Raw genomic sequence first — 24496 nt, 5'->3', positions numbered from 1 at the left:
AGAAATATGGTATTTAACCAAATTCTTACTCTGGATGGCATTACCTTGGCCTCCAGTAACACTGTGGGGAATCTTGGAGTCATTTTTGATCAGGATATGTCCTTCAATGCACATATTAAAGAAATATGCAGGACTGCTTTCTTTAATTTGTGCAAAATCTCTAAAATTAGAAATATCCTGTCTCACAGTGACACTGAAAAACTAGCTCATGCATTTATTACTTCTAGGCTGGACTACTGAAATTCATTATTATCAGGAAGTCCTAAAAACTCCCTGAAAAGCTTTCAGTTAATTCAAAATGCTGCAGCAAGAGTACTGACAGGGACTAGAAAGAGAGAACATATTTCTCCTGTATTGGCTTCCCTTCATTGGGTCCCTGTTAAATCCAGAATTCAAAATCCTGCTCCTCACATACAAGGTCTTAAATAATCAGGCCCCATCTTATCTTAATGACCTTATAGTATCATATCACCCCATTAGAGCACTTCACTCTCACACTGCAGCCTTACTTGTTGTTTCTAGAGTATTTAAAAGTAGAATGGGAGGCAGAGCCTTCAGTTTTCAGGCCCCTCTTCTGTGGAACCAGCTTCCATTTTACATTCGGGAGACAGATACTATCTCTACATTCACATTTTATTTTCCTTTTTGCTAAAGCATATGGTTAGGGCTCAATCAGGTGACCCTCAGTCCTCCCTTAGTTATGATGCAATAGGTGTACACTGCTGGGGGATTTCTATGATGCATTGATCTTCTTCTTTAGTCATCTTTTTCATTCAGTATGTGTTCATACACCTGTCTGCATTTAATTATATGCTATTATTAATTCCTGTCTCTCTTCCATAGCGTGTCTTTGTCCTGTCTTCATCTACTCAACCCCAACCTGTCGGAGCATTTGGCCGACCCCTCCCTGGTTCTGCTGGAGGTTTCTTCATGTTAAAAGGGAGTTTTTCCTTCTCACTATCACCGCAGCTCATAGAGGGTTATATGATTGGTGGGGCTTTTCTGTTTATGTATTATTGTGGGGTCTACCTTACAATATAAAGCACCTTGAGGTGACTGCTGTTGTGATTTGGCACTGTTTAAATAAAATTGAATTGAATTGAATTGAATGGCACTAAAAGCAGATGCAGTATGACCATCTCAGACACACACCTCTGACTGTGAGCCCTGATGTTTAAATCTTGTGTTTATGAGGCGGGGATAATCAGAAGAAAGGGGGTTTAAAGAAAGATAAGCAGCTTTTTTATGATGTGCTAATTTAAAGGCTGCACTAAGGCTCAATAAAAATGAGTTTGAAGTATTACATACTCAAAGTTCAAGAATAAAAATCTTCAGGGGATCAGTAATAAAAGGTAAAAGGTTTGTTGTAGCAATGGGCCTTTAGAAACAGGGCAAAATAGCAAAATCACAGAATCCAGAATTTCTGTCATCATCATTTCCAGTGTTGGGACTAACGCGTTATTAAGTAACGCGTTACAGTAACTACGTTATTATTGTGGTAACGAGCACGGTAACTAGTTATTATGCCAAAACCAGGAACGCGTTACTCGTTACTGGGATTTAGATAGGCTCGTTACTCGTTACTTCGTGTGGTGGATATCGCGGCGCTTCCACAGATTCAGTAACATTAGCAAGTGGTGGAGGCCAGCAGGTGGATGAAGGAAAGGGGAGGCAAGAGAGAGAGACCCAAGCGGCCGCCGGTCCGCGTGTCAGGTGAACTGAACTTCAGGTAAGAAGTTATGACCTGCAGTCTATCGGAGTCAGATATAAACCAAGTTTAGGTGGAGTTTATTTTCGGTATGCTGACATTTTCGTACTGCGTGCTAGCTAGCATGACGGAGTTTCTATACAGCTGGGTGGGTGCTATGTTACTGATGCTGAACTTTATTTTGTTCATACGGTTAATTATTAGAGTTGCCAACCGTCCCCTAAAAAACAGAATCGTCTGGTATTCAGAGAAAATATTACGCGTTTCGTATTGAGGTGAAAAGGAACAGTTTGTCCCGGACTTCAGCTACAGTGAAAAAGACACAAAGCTGAAGCTGCACAGCTGCCTCTTCTGTCATTCTCTCTCCTGTTTCTACTTCAATCACGAAACTGATGAATGATCAGCTGATCGGCTTTTCTCTCTTGTTTGTTTATCGCCCACTTTGCGCCAGAAAGAGGAAACCAGCGGATGTCGCGTTAAACAACAGCAGCACGTTTAAGCTTGATCAGCTGTTGTTAGAATTTATTTAATATTAATTTCTAGTATCAGCTGATGTTTGCTGGAGCCACAGCTGTAAAGCTGCTGGTCATGATATCGGTTTGGTTATCTGGTGAGAGGAAACATGCAGATGAAACCAGGAGATGTCCTTACTGAATCATCAGAGTTGAACAGGTGATGGAGAAACAGGTTTACCTTTTAGGTGACATGAATGAGTTGAAGGGAAGTTATGAGCTGTTTCTGAGAGACAAATAACACCAGGATCCTTTTCTAAGTAGCTGACAGCTGGTAACTGTGCAGGGGCGGATCTAGCAAAGTGTTGCCAGGGGCCAGGTAGGGCATTAACAGGGAAAGGGGTGACAAGGAAATAGTTTTCTTTATTATTCTCATTTAAAATGTCTCGCAAAAAAAAAAAAAAATTATCTGAGTCTTACAACAAACAATTGATAGATTGATACATATATACCATCAGAACAGTGTTCATCACTGTCACAACAGTGTTTATTTTCATTCAAAGGCTTTATGATTTTTCCTATAATGGTGGGCCGGTCTCTAGTCAAAATGCCCGGGACGATTTTTTTGTCCCAGTCCAGCTCTGTATGCAGCTCATCTGCAGCCTGGTGTTACCTACATCTTTCCTATTCAGAAGGCAGAATTTCCAAGTTCTGAGTACAATCGAAAGCACCACGACTGCAGTTTTGTGTTGGATGTAAAAGCAGGCTAGAATCATGGCGGCGGTCAACGACGGTCCAGGCGTGGGATTTCTCCCGTGGAAGTGTGCACATTATTTTTTCCTTTCTATTGGTAGGTGGCACAGTGCACTTGTGGCAAGTAAGCAAGCTAGAAGACTGGCAATCTTGCTGGGTATCCAGTTACAGAAGCAACACATTAACAAGAGAATTCTGAGTAAAACCAAAGTTACTTTCCCTAGTAACTAGTTACTCTGAAAGTAACGAGTAACTTGAAGTAACTGAGTTACTTTTTTAGAGAAGTAACTAGTAATGTAACTAAGTTACTAATTTAAAGTAACTTACCCAACACTGATCATTTCTGTTATCAACTAATTTCAGTCTCATTTAATCATCTCTGTGGCTCTGGTTATTGTCATGAGCCAAGCGGAGTCTAGAATCATCTAGGTAACAAAAGAGTAGAACTGTGTGCCAGACAGACATAGTCAGGAATTCTGTTTGGCTAGCTCCCAGCATGCACCTTGTAAAATGAGAAGGGCGAAGGGAGGAAGGTAACTGGAGCAAAGATGAACATTTTCTCAAACTCATGCCGGTTCCGATAGAAAAACAGAAGGGCAGAGATGTAGCGTATAAAATGTAAAAATGACCACTCCTCTTGCCAAAGTCATCAGATCAGGTCTTTTAAGTTATTTCTGATGGAAAATCAATTTCCTGGACTCCACTTTTCTTTTTTTTAGCTTTTGACTTATTAGTTCTTGTTCATTCATTTTGAGTAGGTTTGTTTTGCATCTCAGCACCTCATGGGATGAAAGCTTCAGTCAAAACAGTCCTGTTGCCAGGCAGACTTTGAGTTATCAGCAGCATCTTTGTATGAAATCTCCACAGTTTGCCTGCAGCTCACAGGTGCTTTTGTAAAATGAGACGGTTGTTATTTCTGACAAGCAAGATAAACAGCAAGGCTGAGGCCTTTACCCAGAGTAAAAGAACAATTCATTTTCAAACTGCATGTGCTTTGAATGTCTGGTTTCAAGACGCCACTGATCTAACTTTTCTCAACCACCAAAGTCAGGTCAAAAATATTTTCACATTGAAATATCTGCAAAACAAACAATAGTCCTACCAGCTTCAGCTACATTTTGTGTTACTGTTAAGTGAATAATAACATGTAAAATGATGATTGTTATAATGGTGAACATTGAACTGTAAGTGTATCATAAAAGTTTGTTTCTGTATAAGTCCTTTATTTATTCAGGTTAAAAATCTCATTTCCAAGAGAGACCTGGCATCATGGCAACAAAAGTCAAAATACATGTACCACATAAGTATATAACATTTAAAACAAATACAATATCCCGTACAAACTTGTGAAAAAATATACAATAACAGATCAATTTAAGAGCGACATTAAAAACAATCATAGAAAAGTAAGTAAGTGAGTAAAAGAGTTATTCTCTCGTTCCTTTAAGATGGACTTAAATTCCCCCAAGGTAACCAATTCTGATAATTTCAGTTCCTCCTGCACTTGAACTGTTTTCAACTTGAAAACTGTTCACACTTAACCTTTCATGGATAAAATTCATGAATTTTCGCTCTTCCTGTTTTCCTTGTGGTTGGCATATACGTCACACTTAAATGGTTCAGATAATCAAACACATTTTAATATTAGACAATGATAATCCGAGTAAATACAAAATGCAGTTTTTAAATGATGATTTAATTGACCAACTTGACAAAAGTTGAACTTTTTGGAAAGTGTGTGTCCTGTTACATCTGTCATAAGACTAACAGAGCATTTCAGAAAAGGAACATCACATGTCAACAGTAAAATATGGTGGTAGTAGTGTGATGGTCTGGGGCAGTGACCTGGAAGACTTGCTTTGGTAAATGGACCCATGAATTCTGCTGTCTACCAAAACATCCTGAAGGAGAATGTGCACTGAAGTGCACTTGGTTTCTGCAGCAGGACAATGATGCAAAACACACCAGCGAGTCCACCTCTGAATGGCCAAAGTCCTGACCTAAATCCATTTGAGATGATGTGGTATGACCTTAAAAAGGTGGTTCATATCTGGAAACCCTCCAGTGTTGCTGAATTACAACAATTCAGCAAAGATGAGTGTGCCAAAATCCCTCCAAAGCTATAAAAGACTCGTTGCCAGTTATCAAAAATGCTTGATTGCAGTTATCAGGTTTGGGGGTGGGGGGTTGGGGGGGGGGGCAATCACTTTTTCACACAGGTCCTATGCAGGTTTGGAATTTTTTCTTCTAATAATAAACAACTTCATTTAGAAACTGCATTTTGTGCTTACTTGATTTATCTTTGTCTAATATTTAAATTTGTTTGATGGGCTGAAACATTTTCAGATTTTCAGAAAATCAGAAAGTGTTCAAACACTTTTCACATCATGTATTGGTTTTGTATTCTACTTGAGCACTCAAAGTATATACATATACAACATGCCTCATTTACCCATTCACATACTTACACACTCACACATGTGTCTGAATGTGTCTAACTACTCTGTGTAGAGCTTTATGAATCAGAGGTGGATATCACATTTCTCTCATTTGACATTTGGAGTACCATTGCAACCTGGTATCTTACATCTCCCTTCATAAAGTCCTCTCCAACATACCAACACCCACACACATGCACACACTATGCTTAGCCACACACATCACATACAGTATGTATAGCCTTTAACTGACCCCTGATCTGCTAACTTTTCCTCAAACTTGATTCTGGGATCCTTTCATACTCACTGTCACCCTTATCAGTTTGCTGTCCTCACCAAGGATATAACCTTATGACCCCAACTGTTCAGTCAAATTTTATCCTCCTGTGAAATGTTTTTGTGCTCATTTTAGTGCATAATTTGTTTGCTTACACATCTCATAACTCAGTGTTCTCAGAAAGTAATCCCAGTCCCTGCTCCAACACACCTGATTCAAACAAACATAATTTCCTTATTGTTAAAGTATTCTGATTGTGATGACCAACTGGACCCCCTGTTGATCCTCTACCTAATCACATGAGCCAAGGTGTGAAAACGGGTGTGGGTGACAATCAGCCAAGGTTTCGGGTGAACTGTGAAACCTAGCCCCACCCTATCATGTGATTTATTGAGGTCAAATGGCCCAGGATGTGAGTGGGCGTTACGGCATCTGGAAAGGGATCTCAAAACTGGATTATAGATGGCAGACAGTTGGTGTCGTAAACCACCGCCTCTGGTCAAAGATGGTCATTCACAGTGGACATAAATGGCTTCTTTCACTCCTCTTTCAAACCATCTGTCTTCTCTGTCCAAAATGTGAACATTGGCATCCTCGAAAGAGTGACCTTTGTCCTTTAGATGGACAGCCCAGTCTTGTCCGATGGAGGTGGCTCTTCTATGTTTTTACGAAGTGGCTGTTTGGTCTCTCCAATGTAGAGGTCTGAGCAAGCTCCTTAGACTACGATTACCTGGATGACTGAGAACCTTCATTGACATAGCTTTGGCATTATTTTGTAAAACTGAATAAATGTGAAACCTTTCTTGGATTAAAATCTTACAGTGCAACAAGTTAAAAAAACAAAATGAAACAAACAAATCCTTCCAGCTGCTGCTGTCCTCTCAATATCTTTTTGGATATTTATCTCATTTTGGGCCATTGCAATACTGCCAGTGACCACTAGGATAAAACACAGTCCGTAAAGATGAGCTGCTTCCACAGTTTAATCCAGTACAAATGAAAAACTTCCTCATTAGGGAAGCCATGGCTGCTGCCTTATTTGAGATGTAGATAGACCCATTAGCAGTGGTTTAATGGGCGGACATGATGTTATTAGCTTTATACCTGTTCCAGGCCTGTCAGAGTTCAAGCAGATTTTAGTTTCTTTCTAAATCTTTTATCAGATGGGCTTCTTGAGAGGAATGTCTGGAGCAGGAATGTGATCTGTATATAGACACTCATCTCCCATAGATCTCTTGCCAAATTTGAAGAGAAGGGCCAAAACATGACGAGAGAAAACATACTATGGATGGGCCATGCCATCTTAGTGCCACTGTCCACATAATTTCATACTGTTGTAACAGAATAGTCTGGCAATGCAGCTAATCTGCCAATATGGTAAAATATCCACATCCCCAAAGGCTACATGGAGGTTTTGGTGTAGCGAGGACATCCAAATAGTAGATAAAAGATATCCAGTTCAAATTTACTGTTCTGTACAACATTGATTTTTTTTAAAAATTTGGCTAAGAAAAGGTTTTATAGTGATCTCAAATATTTAATAATAATAAATATATTTAAATAAATATAGAATTTTTTTAAGTCTCCGCATGAATTTGCTTAATGTCATGCAACTCATATAATAACTGATGAGGAGTTCGGGCAGATAGCAGAAACTTCTAATCACTGCATCTGCTTACAGATATTATTTACTAACTAACAGTAACTACTACTACTGACTAACCAATGCCATAGCTATTACAGACAGTAAACTAATCACTGCGATTAATGCCATAGCTGTTGAGTGAGAAAAGAAAAAGGCACATTTATGTAACCGTAACAAAAAGAGGAGAGGAACTGATAGCAATGGTTACTGAGCAGCATTTGCATGTAAAAAATTTACTAGCTCTGATGTACTTGTGGTTTGTGCAGTTAAAAGGTTTTGCTGAGTATGAGTCGGAACATTTGTTGAGCAAAACTGACAGAAAAGGTAACAGAGATTGGGTATAAGGTGGCCTGAATGTCCATGTTGATAAGTGTCCTTGAATGCACCACAAAGATTCAGATTTGTTAAAAGAAAATCAAAATGGCTACTTCTTTTCTTCTTCTAAAGAAAAGAAGCAAGCTGTCTGAAAGGAAGAAAATTAATCCGTAATCTGGCCAAGTGAAGCAGTTCTCTGTACACCTGGATCATTTTCCTCCTGGATTAGTGTAAGTGTTCCAAGTAACTTCCCCCTTTTTTAAAAGCACAGGTCTCCTTTCCATCTGAGAACCAACTGTGAGGGAGTGGAAAAGTTGCAGACACCTGATCTGTGTGTGAGAACAAACAGCTCTTTGTATGAGCCTTCCATGTCTCTATTGCCAAAAACCTTACAGGACCAATGTTACTGTAAGACATGAAGTGTCAAGTGTCAACATGATTCAAACAAAAGGGCTAATGGACAGCTGTTGCCAAAGCAGGAAGAAGATGAGAACTAATGAGATGCTTGAAAAAAATGGATGGAGGTGATAAAAGATGAAAACGACCACAAGCTGAATCCAAATATAATTTAGCAATTTGAATTGAAACACAACACATCACTGGAAATACCATGCAAACACAACGAGCAGAAGAATTGTTGATTTGTCATAATCAAGACAGACTTTAGTCTGTAGGGGACACTGCTGAGGCTTTTAGTCCACTCTAATCCCAGAACATCCTTTTTACATAACAGTTAGACCCTAATTCAACGTGAGCTGTGGCAGTATTACAGCAGTATTAAAAAGTACTTAATGTGTTCTCCTGGTTGCTTTTGAGGTCCAACAGGCTGGAATAAGAACATTACCGTTGATGTGAGTGTTTCTGGACATTTCCTCATTGACAACAGGCTGCTGACTGTCACGAGGAAAATTCCGATAACCGGATAATAAGAGATAACCTGTTCCAGAGCAATGTGATTATGATGAGTGTTTAGGGCCACAAGATGAAGTGCCAAATTATCTGCTAAGGTCAGCTAGGTTAGTCAATTTTGCCTTGCTAATTAGTACAAATTAGTGTAAAGGAAATTAAAATGTACGAATTTATTTCAACAACTTAAAGCAAAATTTTCCACAGGGCAGGGAATATTATTTATAAATATAAAAGCCTCCAAAAGACACCGCCATCATAGTGGAGGGGTTCAGATTAGAAAGTCAGATCACCATACGTGAGGCTCACTAGACAGACTTAAACTACACATGTCTTTATAAGCACATCTGACTGAGATGAGAAAAAAACAAAACAAAAAAACCCTCACGCTGCAGGCTGCTGATACATGAGCTGACATTTGTATACAGGGGAGTCTGCCTACATTTTCCTAGAGCACAACTATAACAACAGATTTTGCTGATTGTTAGTTTAAATCCACTGATAACACAACAGGAAGCTCAAATGTGAACTTACTCACATTTGTTCTGAATTTGCAAAACAGTGTATAGAATATAAGACAGTGACACTGTTAAGAACTAAGAATTTTGTAAATTGACTAGTTGATTTTTCCCCAAATAAAGCTTTTATGTGTTGTCTTGGAACAAAATGTTAAAGATCAAGAGAAAAAAAAAAATCTGATAATATACAAGATGCAACATTCTCTCTCTGAACCTCATGAATTCCTTTTATGTCTCTCTCATGAAAATTCAATTTTCTGTTTCTCCTATTTTCTTTTATTATTCTTATTCTCTTATTCTCTAAGCACTTCTAATCTTTAGGTAATGTTTGAGAGTGGAAGTCTGCAGCATAAAAAATTGAAATAGAAACATACACGGTTTTGGTTCAAGTAAATCAGTGAACTATTTGACATGCAACATGGCGATCTGTTACATTTCAATAAGGATTCAGAGCAAATTTCTAACTGCAGAGAATGGAACAAGTGGTTATTTTGTTCTGGTCAGAAGGATGACATGGTGCTGTGGCAGAAAGTACTTAATTTCTAATATTACTATTATTAGTTATTTTTCATTTGTTTTTGACGAAGTCAGTCTTCTACAAAATGTAAACTCTATGTTTAATGTTTCATAATTTGTCATTAAAAAGACTGCTGAACTGTGCTTAAACAGCAAAAGTATTCACTTGTATCAGATATGTAAAAATCCATGACTTAATTTTTTCTGTGCTACAAAGTCACCGAGCAGAGCACTTCACCAAAAGCGGATCACAACAAACTGCCATGAATGAATACATTAAAAGAAGGAGGCAGTCTCTGATATTCAGCTGAACATCTGTTTTCATCATAAATTGTTGAAATGTTTTAACAAGCTTAATAAATAAAAACACACATCTGATATAACAAAACTGAAAACAACAGCGTGTCTAAACTTGAAATTTTACCTCTGTAGCTTATAGTTACTAATCCCAAAAAGTTGATTCTGTTCATCTGGACGTAGCGTTTTCAGTAGGAGAAAGATAAGACAAACCTTTATTAGTCCCACACGTGGGAAATTTTTTGGTCATGGCAAATACAAGTTTCAGAGTAGTAAAAGCTAAGAAAAGCTAAGAATAGGATAAGAAAAAATAGAATAAAATACTATTTACAATAGAATAAAGTACTATACAAAATAGAATAAAATGCTACATTATAGTAGGAAAAATTGCACTTGGCAATACTGCACATCAGGGAGACAGTTACAGTTGTGTATGGGATGTGTGTGTGTGTCTGTCTGCACATGTGTGGTCATCTGCAGAGACCATGTTGTAGAGTCTGACAACACAAGGAAAGACTTCGGTCTTGGAAGGAAAGACCGGAGTCTCTCTGTCCCACATAGTGGGTGTATTATAGTTTATAATTAGATACAAGATAATTATTAACTATTAGATATTCAGTATGGCCATCTCAGAAATCAGGGGTGTTTTTAGTCATCCATGGAAATTAGAAGTGAAAGATGGAGGTGGAGGGAGTGAAAATATTGTTTAACAAAACCAAATGAAGGCATACTTATTCAAACAATCCCCAGCTCCCTTCTCAGGCCCATACAATAACCTGGTTCAGAAGCTTTCATCGACTTTGACCCCTTAATCCAATGTTGTAAATGTGTTCATACACAGTTTCAGGAATACGCGAACAGCCTCTGATGAAGATAATAATACCTGAAGCCTCCACAACATAAGTATATCTGAAAGACGATACCTATCCACAAGTAAAAATGAGATTTGAACTGTTTTATTAAATTGAAGACTGAACATATCATCTTTGAGGTTGCAAAATGTCCTTGTTTCTAAGCCCTAAAACAAACTGGTCCCCACCTAGCCAATTAAATGAGCACACACACAAACACACGCAGATTAAAATGCCATGCTGACATAATCCTCAGTGTGAATTCTTTGTATTTGGTGCTGTTACCACATGGGAAATGAGCCAAAGTAAGAAGTCAAAGTCCACTTTTAATAAACGTCTCCATTAGGGATTTTGGCAATCCCTTCAAAACAGTGGTTTTAAACACGCATGTGGGTTTTTCCAACACCACTGGTTATTTTAAAGACACTGATATCACCTGTGACCAGAATCAGTTTAATCAGTGTGTACTTTTTGAGAGCCATCTTCACAAATGACAGAAAGAATCCAAATGTAAAAAATATAAAACAATGTGAGGTAAACACAGAGTAACATGAATAATAACCATTTTAAACGAACAAATGAAAAAATAAAAACAGCTCAGTGATGACTGTCTCTATTCCTGCAGTATAGATTTGAGTTCTGTTTCTGTTTAAATGCACAATAAAATTTATAACAACACCAGTGTTACCAGCTTCAACTGAAGGAGACACGTGTAATTATAATTATATAATAAGTATAAAATGCAATAAAGCACTTTATGGGGTAATAATGCAAAACTTTCTTAAAGAAAACATCCACGTTTCACTTAATGAAGAGTTATAAAACAAATATTTTATGGTCTCGTGTCCACAAATTAACCAAAGGAAATTTTTAGGTAGTTGCCCAAATTCACATAGCAAGAGGTTCTTCAAAGACGATTTAAAGACACACTTGTCTAACGATGATTCCGTAGTTTTATGTTTATGAATGCAGGAAGTAATGTTTAATGCTCTAAAATATGAAGAAATGCGTGACTCCAGAGACAGTGAGTTAGAACTGTTGAGCTTTATTAGCGCTTAGTATGAGGAACAGAAATTACAGTGAAGACAGAAAATATTTAGTCCATTAAGAGAAAAGAGTAGATAAAACAAAGTGGAATAAAGATATCGGCAATGAGAGAGGGAGATTCACATGTTGTCAATGTCCATGTCACTTTTGGCCAAGTTGGGAGAGCTGTGAAAATGAAGACCACAACAGGTTTTTAAAAAGACACAATGAAACGTCTGTGGGCTTATTGGCTTATCCCCTCACTGGTGCTGTGTGGTTCCTCACCTGTTTGATGAACTGAGACGCATTGAAGAGCTCACTGCAGCCATAAACAACCTTCTTCCCCTGCTTAGACTGGAAATACAGAAAAATAAAATGAAGTTTCCTACTGAACCTATTATTACAGGGAGAAAGTAACACTTCCACACAAATACTGTTGTTTTTACCAATCTACATGTATTTAACACCTTTGGTGTTAGCTGGTGGTTCGGTGGTAAGGTTGCCTCACAAGAACACAGTTTTGGGTTCAAAGCACAGTACGGCCCCTCTGTTTGGAATCTGCATATTCACCCTGTGCTTGGGTGGTTTTTCCGTGGGAGCTACGGTCTGTTCTACCATCAAAATCACTAGGTTAATGCTGCCTATATCAGGAGGTGACACTTCAATCTCAAAGGTTTCACTTACTGGTAAAAATAAAGGTTTTATAATGCTCTGAATTTTGCAAATAACAAAAATGATATAAAGAGTCTGCGTGTCATTTTGTTATGTTAGTGTTGTAAGTTTGGTCCAACAAACTTTGAATATCAGTATCCCAGTTATGACTTGCTCATGTTGGTCACTTTATTTCACACTGTAAAGCTGCTACGTTGGTCATTTTAAACCACTTCAAAGTCACTTTAAATCTCAATTGTAAATTTTAGACTGTTACTAACCCCCCTTTTTTTTTTTTTTACCCCAAAATGTATATTTACTCCCTTTACCTCAGTCTCAAAGTGTATATATATTTATTCTTACTCTTCCTATATTTATTGTTGTGCTTTTGCACAGAATGGAACTGGAGCCTCATCGTCTCGTCTCTATATATTCTGTACTGTATATAGCAGAAATGACAATAAGGTTTACTTTGACTTTTCTATCATGCGGCATTAGTGTTTTCACTGAAGGACCTAAATGGTTTTAGTGTCATTAAACTTTAAGAGTTTTAGTTTGATATTTAACCCATCCCATATGAAAATACATTGTATTCATCTAAAGAGACAGCAGATTAAAAATATTGAAAAGAACTTTGAACTGTACGACCATACCTTGGTGTAGTCCACCAGATTCTGGTACTCTATAAAGTTTCCTCCTCCCACTACGAAGACAATGGCCTGAAACAGCAGGAGGTAAAAAAAAAAAAAAAAAAAATCAAGCTTATATCAGAGGATATGTTGAAGCTGATGGACAGAAAGACTGCAAATGATCAAAAAAAGCTGCTGAAGTAATTTCACAGAATGAATTTCAGGTTCAAACACTGACGAAAGACAAAAGTTTTATGCACTGAAAGGGGTAGACGCCTTTAATTGTATGCAGGAAATCAAGTTTTATAATTATTTACTTCATTATTATACTTACACATGTATTTAATTTCCAGGTTGTTTTTACTTGTTCAAGAAATCCAATTTGTGATACTATATCTTATGTTTTCAAATCTATAATTACTTTTCCTGTTAGTAATAATAGTACTGTAACTGGTGTAGTTTTTTGAACTACCTTGAACTTGATCGCATAACTGTTGTTTTACATGTTGTTATCTGCCGTGATTATGTGGTGACGGGATTAATAAAAGTCTAAATCAAATTCAACCTCATAAAAAATTCCAGATTTGAAACTCTGCAACTTCCATCACAGCTAAGAAACAGTTAACTGTGCTTTATGAGAGAATCATGTGCAGCAACAGAAATTCCAGTCTGTCTTGTGTTTCCTTTCAACTTTTGTTTATCCTGGAAATAACCTGAACTGAATCTCATCAGTCAAACTTTGGTCCAGATACACATATTCACCTCCTGAAACGGGTTCTTGTTCCTGGGGATGGAGCTGAAAGAGAAGGAAAGGATGATGAGACATTTTGAGAGTGTATTTTACCCTCCAAAAAGATGAGCTCTGCCAAGCTACAGATGAGAGTTTGGATTTGTTTTCATACCTTTCACTGCCTCGCAGCATCTTTGGGTCAAAGTATCGATAATCATCTGTTTCCTTAAAGATCAGATAGAAAAAAAAAAAAAAATTAGACAGACGTACTATACATGACATAGTACTTGTACTCAACAGCCACAAAAATAAACCCTAAATAATGTAGATGGTAGTGGGTAGATTGGTTTGGCTTTTCTGATATTATTAGATGAAGAAGAGCCTCTAATTTGCAACTTAAAAATAAAAAACAAAAACCTGCTAGTGTCAAAATGTAAAACAGCAACAATAAAAAACAGAGTTAACCAAATTGAAAGCATGACAAAGGCAAAAGATTTATTTCACAGGTTGACCTGGTTGTGTTGTCTCTCAGCTCCAAGGACTAAACACAGACAGAATGACACAGCACTGTGTCTTTTGGCTTACTGTCACATGACCTAGATGCAGGTGGGTACAGGTTTAGTTCAAAGTAGTATTTATACTGGAGAAGGATCGTTTTTGTCAGTGATGTAAAAGCCCAAGCAGACCATAAAAAACAAAGAGGATTCAGATTTATCATCTTCTCTGGTTCATATTTTCCTCATTTAAATGACACAACGCTCTGCAAATTGTACGTGTCCCACTCCATCCTAAATTAATTACAGGAGATCTCAGTTCATATGCAGACACTCAAAAACAGCACAACCTATTTATTAGCTCAAATTGAAAAAGTATTTCCTTAGCTGCTTTGAGCCTGTGTCTATAATGGCACCAGTAGTTTTTGAGGTCAAAATTAAAACTTGTGCAGACGACCTCACAAACACTCTGATCTTTGCAGAAAAACAAAGTTAAACTGTGATTTTCTAAAAGTCGTTGGAGGCTTTAAAGGCTTTTAGTTTGTCCACATCAACAGAAAATTGTACAAAAATCTCCACTGTGAATAGCAACATGCTTTTATTACTTGGCTTTATCTGATTAATATTAGTCACGTTGTAAATAACTAAAAAAAACGAGGATTAACCTCTATGAACTTCTCCAGCATTTTGGCTATACTTTAACTCAAACATAACCTCGAAATGTAAGTCTTACACTGAGGACAATCTGATAGAGGGAGAATGTGCTTTGTTTCTTTTATCTTCATCCCAGACTTCCATCCCCGCTCCACCCTTTCCCTTTTTATTCACAACAACAGGACCTTTGTTGGTAGTCTGTAACTCCAGATGCTGAGAAACCTGCAGGGGGTGTGTGTGTGTGTGTTCACTTCCAAGTCTGTCACTATAAGGACCGGTTTAAGCTTTGAGCAGAGACATTTGGGACTGAACTTCAAAAGGAATTTTTGACAGTTCAGAGTTTGTTTTAGGGTTCACGTTAGATTCAGGTTTTGTTTTGCATGCATATTTGTGTGCATGGTCAAAAAGAATACATGGGCTGAGAGTCAGAAACTGCACTTTCAGTTCAATGTGATGAAGTGTGTTTGCTGGTTCATGTGGGTTCAAACGTGAGTAATAGAATCTGTACTTTCCCTCCTCTCACACATGGACCACAGCAGTTAATATGAAGCTAATGTAATTTGTGGCATGTATGTTGGAGCTGTCAATCACAGCTGAAGTGACACAAAAACGTGCTTTCTTCTGAGTTTCCTCTCACCAATGAAGTTATATTTAGGCCTACAGATATGCAGGTCTTACAGAGGAACCTTTCATATTTTCTTTAGCAGAGAAGTTCTACATGTAGTCTGCAGTTTTGTATTCACACTATACTGTACATGATAAGCCGCTTTTATATCATGTGTCTTTCTGTCGGTCAGGCTAACTTTACACTTTCTACCTTCACTGTAGAGATTTGAGAGTTCCATTTGAGTAACTTTCCTTTCACATCAAGAGAAAACAACTTAAAATGATTCATGTAAAAATGTGGCTTTTTGGGAAAAAAAAAAAATAAAAAAAAATGTGGCTTTTTGGAAAAAAAAGCCAATCTGTACCGCAGAGGTGGACACCAAAGACACATCAGTGGGACTAGAGTTCCTCCCCTTAATACTCGTATTAAGTTTTTCAATAAAAGAGCTTGGGCTTTTCAATCGTGGAACACTTCCTATATTTTTAACTAATAAAGGACATATGTTTTTTAAATCATGAACAAAAACAAAACTCACAGGATGAGACTTCATCTCCATCAGGTTGTCCAGGATACGGGTAACCGGAAGGTTCTGGAAAAAAAAGAAACAACTTTTAAACATAACAAACAATAATGAATCTCTTACAATAAATTCATTTACTTTTTATGATTTGACATTTCACAAAAATCATGAGTTTGTGTTTAGGTTGGACTTTGTTTTTCTTTTTAGATATTTGATAAGTAGCTATTTTGGAAAACTGGAGTTGCAAGTGAAGAAAAAAACAAGAAAAACTTCAAATATCTTCCCTAACAGAGCATCAAAAGATGCATTCAAATCTACTCTGAATGTTCATAATGTTCTGGCAGCAAAGCAGAGCAGGTGACTTCAACGGGTCCAATTTCAGTATGAAGAAAACAGACGCCACCTCCCTTTGTGTACGTGTGTGTGTGATGATTATAAATGACTTTTTTGTCTGTGCCAGTTTTACTCTGAAACACCCTGTCATCGCCATCGTGCTCATCCATATTCCTGTTGTCTAGGAATGAGAACGTCGTCACATTATGTGCACTTGATTTAATATTCTGCCAGATGCAAGCGGACAGAGGATGGTGCTTTTGTGGAAAGGCTGTTAAATGCAATGTGCAGATGCAGTTCAAAATGATCTCGTTTTCAGGTGAAGACATATGCCAAGGAAGTTTCCCAAGTGTTACATGAACAAACATGAACAAAATTTGAGAAAAGGAAAAAAACTGAAAAAGAAGGAAAAGTGCTGTTGATTATAGCCCTGTCCCTCCAACCTAGCACTTTATTAACCACAATTAAATAAAAAAAATCTTCAGATAATCTTCATATTAATGAGAAAAAATGTGATCTCTGTGACATTTGTGGCTATTTTTTTAAACTAAAATGATTCTTCTTTTTCTTCTTACAAACGAATGCCATTTCTGAGGTGCTAAAAGGTCTTCAAAAACTCTGACACGTGTCACACGTTTGAGTATGAGTGCTGTTAAATAGCTTTCAAAGTTGTCATACAGCACATTATAATAAATATGTGTAGCTCTGATGATGTAAATATGCAGCAGTTGTGTTGGCACACTTTAAATGTAGTTTTATCACTTTAATTTGAAGGCTATAAGGCATCTTTGGTCAGATAAAACTGGGTACTGTTCAGGTTGATGAAATGGCCTTCTTAAGTTCTTAATTACTTCTCTTGTGTTGATTTTGGTAAGATTAGTTCATTGTTTCAGCTGGTTTTCTGGAATTGAAATGGTGACAGAAGGAGTTTTACTCACATGCTGTTTGAGCACCAGGTTTTTCACACCCTCCATGACAAACTGAGAGCCAGTATTCATCACTCTGGAGAACAGTCTGTGGAGATGGGGTTGGGTTGGGGGGGGTAAGGAGAAATAGATGAAGAAAAGCCAGGAAGGGAGGAGGCAGAGGGCAGGAGGACAGGGTTAGGCTGGTAGTCTAAGAAACTCTAAAGTAGAGTGCGATGTCCTCGACTTTTTTGATACAAAAAGTCAGTTTACAAAAATAGAGTAATAAAAAACACTCAGTTCACGGAGAAATTACCACAGCCTGCACTGCACTCAGGAAAACAAACTTTCAGGATGTGTGTTACACTGTGATATCACAATTACACAGCCAAGCACCTAAATTAGTCCCACCTGGATCCTCCTCCTACTCTACCTCTACTATAGCAAAATCATAACTACTGTCGCACTATGGTACCAGTGTGCCTGCTATTACCATTAACCTTGGTTGTATGCCTACAGACAGAGAACCACATTCTTAGAGGGCTATGGCTACGAATATAGACGTATATACACAGAGTGTAAAGGTATGACCCACTATTTTATTGTCTCATTTTTCACTAGTGTATTTATGGCAGAGGCAGGAAAGGAACAGTTCACTACATGAATGAAGCACACACAGCAGCCATTCCTTTGGAGATTAAATTTGGACATATTAGACTTCAATAACACGCGGAAATAGGGTGTAATATGTGGCTTTAACAATAACAGTAGGAGAGTAATCATAGTAGGCTCCAGTCATATTTCACAGTCATTGAGAAGCAATTAAGAGCAGTACTATGTGGTTATGTTGTTTCTAAACAGTTTCTAAAGCTGCTAAATCTCAGTGGAAAAACCTTATAAAATGAATACATAAAGCTGGTCCAGCTGTTTAATTCACTGCTGATTACTCAATGAAAAGAATGTTTAAATTGTCATATAACATCATTTTAGACTTGACATTTCATATATTAGTTCATAATTCTAAAACTTTTAAAACTATGTTAAAAAGGTACAAATTAATAATATTATTTACTTACCCCATAGGTTTGACTCCACTGTTGCCATAATTGGCCGGTGTGGCAGCCATTTTGGTAAAGGCCCTTGAAAGCATGAGAAGAAACCACAAAGACTTAAGCATACTGATGAATTAGTCAATATTGTGTAAATTAAATGATTTTTAGGTAAAGCCTTGATGGAAATATTGAGTGTCAATAGTTCAGCATTTATTATAAAATCTGTTGACCATTGGAGGGTCAAAATATGTGGAGTAACAAATAAATAAAATCAAAGAACACAGAGTGAAATGCAACACACAATGCTATAAATATTAGATTTTTATGCTCACTGATAACTGTAAGAATTTAAACAAATTGCTAATTGTCAGTTATTTTGGCACTGCTGATGAGTCTTCACGTGAAAAAAGAAAAAGGTGTTTTTTACGTATTATTAGTTGTTGTCCACAGCTATCTGTGTTATGATGTGATCTTAATGTGCTGTGGAAAATAGTTTGTAGCAAACATTGTATTTCTCTTCATTTTGAATTATCTGCTCAATTTTCCTTAAATGGCATCAAAATTGCATTTAAGTGAGACTGCAGTTAAATGATGCTGCTGGAAAAAAAAACACAACTTACTTCCACTGTTTAATGTAGTTTAGAGGTGAAAGGTCACAGCCTGCATCCAACAAAGCCTTCTTATACTGCTCCAAGTCAGACTGAAACACAAAAACAAAATCCCACAGTCATCCAATGTTAACACATAAAGATGACCAAGGCTAGAAAATAAGTAGAACATAACAACAACAACAATAACAATAATAATAATAGAAAATAATAATAAAATAATAAAAGGTTAAATAATGGGAAAAAAAATCAATCGCACAAACCTTCCTCAGCATAAAGATGTTTCCTAATAGTGCCACCAACATGTAATCAAGATGTTCTTACATCACTGAATAAAGAGTGACTGTACTCCACTGTCTGTATGTTCAATAAAAAGCTAAACAGATACTGTGAGTATTTTCAAAATAGTTGCAGTGTCAGCTTTGCGAGGTACTGGCAAAAGTTCTGGGAGGAGAACAATTAAGGAAATAATATAATTATGATTTACAGCACACAGGTTTGCAGCACACAATTTAGCACAAATTGTGTTGAATATTGCAAAAAGTACATCTTATTTGTACTTGATGTGATTGTGATAGCTGCTGTTGGAAGCGTTATTTATTTACAATTGAGGGAGAGATGCTGTCAAAACAAGTGTGTAACTGGCACTGACAAGATGGTCAAAGCTGTAGATCGCGTTCCAAAACGTGGCTGTGTCTTATAACGCTTCATTGAGTCATCATCCTGAATGTTTAGAGTTGAGCACCAAATATATTTATATCTACAGCAACACTTGTATTGATGAAAAAGAGAACTCACATGAACAAGAAAGTCAAGCCACTTTTTGCAGCAAATGACTCGTTTGTAGTGTTTCAGATTTTTAGTCCCATTTCTATACAAAAATCTCTGTGTCTTCTCTCTCAGCAGTGTGCACACAGTGCAGTACATGTGCTATTATATGCAATACAAGGCAATACTGTATACAAGGATTTCAGGTTTCTACAGTTTGTAATAAGTAGTCTTTGTGTGCATAAACCGTACGTTCCACCTAACCTGTCAGATTTATTGAATGAACAGCTATCTCAACTATTCTACCGCACACAGTAAAGTTTGCATTTATACGAAAAACATTGTTCTTACACTGTATTATGTATATAATGTTACTCACTCCCTTATCGGTTCTGTTCATTTTTGACCCCCAAATTTACTCTGCTCATGGTGGTCATTACTGAAATGAATTGACTGCTTCTTGTTTAAAAATGTGCTGATTGCTAATAGATCACTTTTGTAACTTTCCATTTAGCACATATTTGTGATTGCAACATCAAGCTAATTTTCACACACTTAGTAAATCTTACCTTAAAAGTATATGCATATGTCAAGACCAGAATTATTTACCATAATTTTTGGACTATAAGGCACACTTAAAGTCCTTTAATTTTCTCAAAAATCGACAGTGCGCCTTATAATCTGGTGCGCCTTATGTATGAATTCTGGTTGTGCTTTATGACCTCAAACCAATTTTATGTGGTACACGGCACTCAAAAATCTGTCAAAATGTTTTAGTACGACTTTGGTAAGCTACAAAGCTGCACCGCTTGATGGATTGTCGGAGCATTACGGCTACTGTAGTCAGGAGCCTCGCGGAGGAATCCGTACTGTGTGTATAAGGACCCCAAAATAGCATCTGTTAACAGACATGCTTACGAAGCGGATTTCAAACTCAAGGCTGTCAGTCACGCAGAAGAACATGGGAATAGAGCAGCTGTGAGAGAATTCAACATTAGAATTTGATGGATTTGTGGAAGAGGAATGAACTGAAAACCTGAGTGTATTGTTCTATATTTTATGTGTTACAACTGAACAATGTTGAGAGTTATTGTGAATGAGTTGAATAAAGTTTGACTTATCTGACTGTTTTGTTTTGCTTAATGTGCCTTATGTATGAAATTGGGCATTATAATCCGGTGCGCCTTATAGTCTGAAAAATACGGTAAGATATGTTCATTACAGTATGCAGATTCTGATCTTACAGTGGTACTGGCAGGAGTGTCAATCATAGGTTTACTGGACTGTGGCAATCCAACCCACTGGAGTTCCTTTTACACTATAAATATTACAGAGGAACAAGGCATAATTTTTTGACTTTTACTTTATTTTGCACCAGAAACCAATCAATACTTTTCACTTTAAGTGACCAAGACGTCATTATCGTAAGCCTTCTTCTGGAACTGTATGAACAAGTTTCTTTGACTTATGAGTGTGAATGTATCTTTAACTGAAATAAATATTTTTCACTGGACTTCTCAGAACGTCCACCACCTGTTTCATTCATTAAATACAAAAGGTGTTATCTTCGGTTGTCCAACAGTCCAACCCATTCAAGATCAAATTGCAATGTATGGCCCATGAACTAAAACGAGTTTGTCAGCCAAGGCATATCATAATAGGAATGATTGAATTTTGTGCTCCAATTTAATTTTGGATAAGCTGGTGCCATTCACAATAGAGCAGAGGAGGTTAATGGAAGAGGAGTGCTCTGAGATGTGTTTTTGTCTGAAAAAAGTCTTAGTTATTGTCGGTTATCACTGATGTACATGTGGGATTTATTTAGCCTGCACTCTGACTGACACAAAAATAAATGAAACATCACTTAAGCCACCACATATTAAATATTTCATTAACGCATTAACAATAACACAGAATTTAGCTGTTCAGAGTCCTGCCAAGCAAAGTAAGACATTAAGTGTATATACTTGGTATTATAAAAATATTTCAGTGTGAAAGAATATGACGCGGTGTGGATCGTCCACTCATCGCTTACTCTGATGAGCAGCTCGTGGAAGCCACCCAGGCATTATTAAAGTGCCAAACCATGTTAGAGGGCGCACAAAAGTGTGCCTGATTGTTTTTGTAGCTATCGGATATCTATCTAATCCACACTAATGAAAATCCAGCAGCAGTCCCAGAAACTTTAAAGCAAATAGAAGAGAGTAAGGAAAAGGGTGAGAGTGAGGTCTGTGAGAGACAAAACAGGAGGTAGAGGAAAGAGAGCAAGAGACAAAAAGACATGGACAGAAGGCCAAGAGTTGGTCACATAGGGAGAGGGATGACCGGAGATGACAGGAAGGAAGAGGGGAAAGAGTGAAAGAGGGGGTGGAGGTGAGGGGGCTGAGAGGGTTCTCCCAATGGGGAACATCTCTCAGCTGGATAAAAGATGAAAGCAAGAGTGAGGCTCACATTTTGGCAGAGGGGCGAGTAGTCACACCATCTCTCGGCAGAGGAAATGGAGGATGACACTCTGAGAATCACAGAGCTCAAAGTGGAGATCTTAAACAACCATCAAACAGTCTCCTTTCTGTTGTTCACATTTAGGAAACTTTTCGCCAAAAAAAAGATGATCCTACAGACAACTCCAGACATCATCTCCTTCACAAACCTGACCAAACACTCCTTGAAGTGGGAATATCTTAGAATTATACTATACTGCATTATCCACAACACACGATACTCTTCATACTACTACTCTGAATCAATGGGCTAGTTTCAGTCATTGTGCAAAGGTACTGTTTATAAGGTTGGGAATACCTGCAGTCAGCTGAGAGTGAAAAAGTCACTTGGATGAGTGACGAAACGTTTCTCCCACTGAAAACGCTACGTCCAAATGAACAGAACCAACCTTTTGGGATTTACTTACCTGGATGATTGAGCATGCATCAAGAAAGCCAAATCAGTAACGTGACCTCCTCCAGTGTACTTTAAACTTATCAAGCATTACGGAAAATGGGATACTTTTATAAAACAACATTCAAGGGTTGTAAGAAAAAGAAAAAACTTTTCTGTCATCTGGAAATGGTTGTGACAGACAAGATGTGAATCAAAGATCCATTCTTCAAGAATCCAGTGGAGGGAAAATAGGTGTGGATGAGAACAGACAGTGAACAGAAAAAAACAAAACATAACTGAACTTCCTCTTGTTGCCACTTGAGGCTGGCTCTCCAAATATTCCTATGTTAATATTGATTTTTGGCTAGGCTTAAAGTTAGGGGCATGGAACACTTCAATTGACAGGTAGCTCTTGGTGTCTTCTACTCTAACCAAGTCTGGGGGGTTTTTCTGAGAGAAACATTGGTTCAGCCATTTGTCAGTGGCTCATAATGAAATGATAAATACGGTACAGCCAAAAAGATGTTTCTCATACAGCACATCCAAAATGTGGCTATCGATCAATATCCTTTGGTTCTGAGAAGACAAGAGCGCAACCTACTTCAAGCCATCTGCACAAACCATTTCTATTGTTTGCCAAGCCACAGCTGGTGTTGCAAGTCTCCTCTGTGCCATTTTTTTGAGTGATGATCTAGAGGACTGTCATCTAAGATGACAAATTAAATTCTGTTTGGTTCAGAAGTCTGAAACAAGATGCTGAGACTTGGCCTGGGTTAGCTTTCACTTCAAAACATGGAAGAGACAGTGAGATCACTATGGAAGGAGTTATATTATATTATATTAAGGAGTTATATAGTGGCACTTCTTGCAGTTCATTAATTTTTTATAAGAATGTATTTTTAAAATTCCCAATTTCCTTTGCAGAAACATGCGTTTACAATGAAGAGTGCCACTCTGAGACCTCCCTACCCTTCCAAGTGCATATGGACAGCCAGAGATAGTGAGAGTCAAGGTTATTATCGTTAACTAAAACTAACGAAATAACGAAAACTAGAAGTGAAAAAACATTTTCGTTAACAGAAATAGAAATAAAAATAAAAACGAAAAAAGGAAAACTAACTAAAACTGTAATGAGTGTTCACAAAACTAACTAAAATTAACTGAATTTATAGCAAAAATGTGTTTAGTTTTCGTTGATGTGTGCGTGTCATACAATAGTCAAGGGTGAAAATTAAGTTTAGTTTCCAGGTTTTTTTCTTGCTGTGTCTCATTATGCCAGCAGGTGGCAGTACGTTAGTCGAGTCGTCTGTGTCGCTGCTCCTTCCACGCGCAGAATCATGTCAGGAAAAGTCTGGAGAAAGCGCCAGAGTCCAGTTTGGGATTACTTTGAATATGACTGTGTTTTGGATAAAGCAAGTGTCTTGTAGTGGAAAGAGACAAATTATGAGGGACATTTATAAAGGGAAAAAAATCCCACAAACCTTAAAGTGCACTTGAAAAGCTCACACAAGAAGGCTAAGCTAGCTTACCTTGAGAAGGTAAGGGAGCACACTCAACCCTCATCCCCAGAAACAGAAGCTAACACCAGGCAAGGCAGCGTGATGCATCCCGAGACAACAGGACTGGGATATCTACATAACTGTGTGAGTCAATTGCCTTCAAAAGGTTTATCAATTCACTTGAACCAAAATTACGAACACCCGGTGCTGCAAGAGTTAACTCTTGTCTAGAGTTAACTCTAAACTCTAAACTCTGTTTAGTCTCATTGCGGCCAAGATATCCATTTTATAGTTGCCTGGTATCAACGGTTGTTCATCTGCCCTAATTTATTTATTTATTTATTTAAAGAACCCATAGGTGGGAATGTGAGTTGTCTGTCTCTGCGTGTTAACCCTGTGACAGACAGGCGACCTGTCCAGGGTGCAGGGTATGGTAGCTGGAATAGCAACATAACCAAGGATAAGCA

General features: G+C 37.6%; 1 protein-coding gene across 1 annotated transcript in view; it reads right to left on the bottom strand.

Annotated features, from left to right (window-relative positions):
- Positions 1 to 11700: 11700 nt before the first annotated feature.
- Positions 11701 to 24496, bottom strand: part of scfd1 (sec1 family domain containing 1) — a 34303-nt gene continuing 21507 nt past the window's right edge. Inside the window, exons 17-25 of the mRNA XM_031745840.2 lie at positions 18898 to 18977; positions 18302 to 18364; positions 17259 to 17334; positions 16003 to 16056; positions 13885 to 13937; positions 13745 to 13778; positions 13007 to 13072; positions 11988 to 12056; positions 11701 to 11888 (exon numbers count right to left, since the gene is read on the bottom strand). Of these exons, the coding sequence (XP_031601700.1) occupies positions 11865 to 11888; positions 11988 to 12056; positions 13007 to 13072; positions 13745 to 13778; positions 13885 to 13937; positions 16003 to 16056; positions 17259 to 17334; positions 18302 to 18364; positions 18898 to 18977 (519 nt within the window). The 3' untranslated portion in view covers positions 11701 to 11864. The remainder of the gene's footprint in view (positions 11889 to 11987; positions 12057 to 13006; positions 13073 to 13744; positions 13779 to 13884; positions 13938 to 16002; positions 16057 to 17258; positions 17335 to 18301; positions 18365 to 18897; positions 18978 to 24496) is intronic.

This window comes from Oreochromis aureus, linkage group 19 (genome assembly GCF_013358895.1).
Source record: "Oreochromis aureus strain Israel breed Guangdong linkage group 19, ZZ_aureus, whole genome shotgun sequence".
In the NCBI taxonomy this organism is placed as follows: Eukaryota; Metazoa; Chordata; class Actinopteri; order Cichliformes; family Cichlidae; genus Oreochromis; species Oreochromis aureus.
Note: the sequence above shows the minus strand (reverse complement) of the source record. Positions and strands in the feature narration are given on the sequence as shown.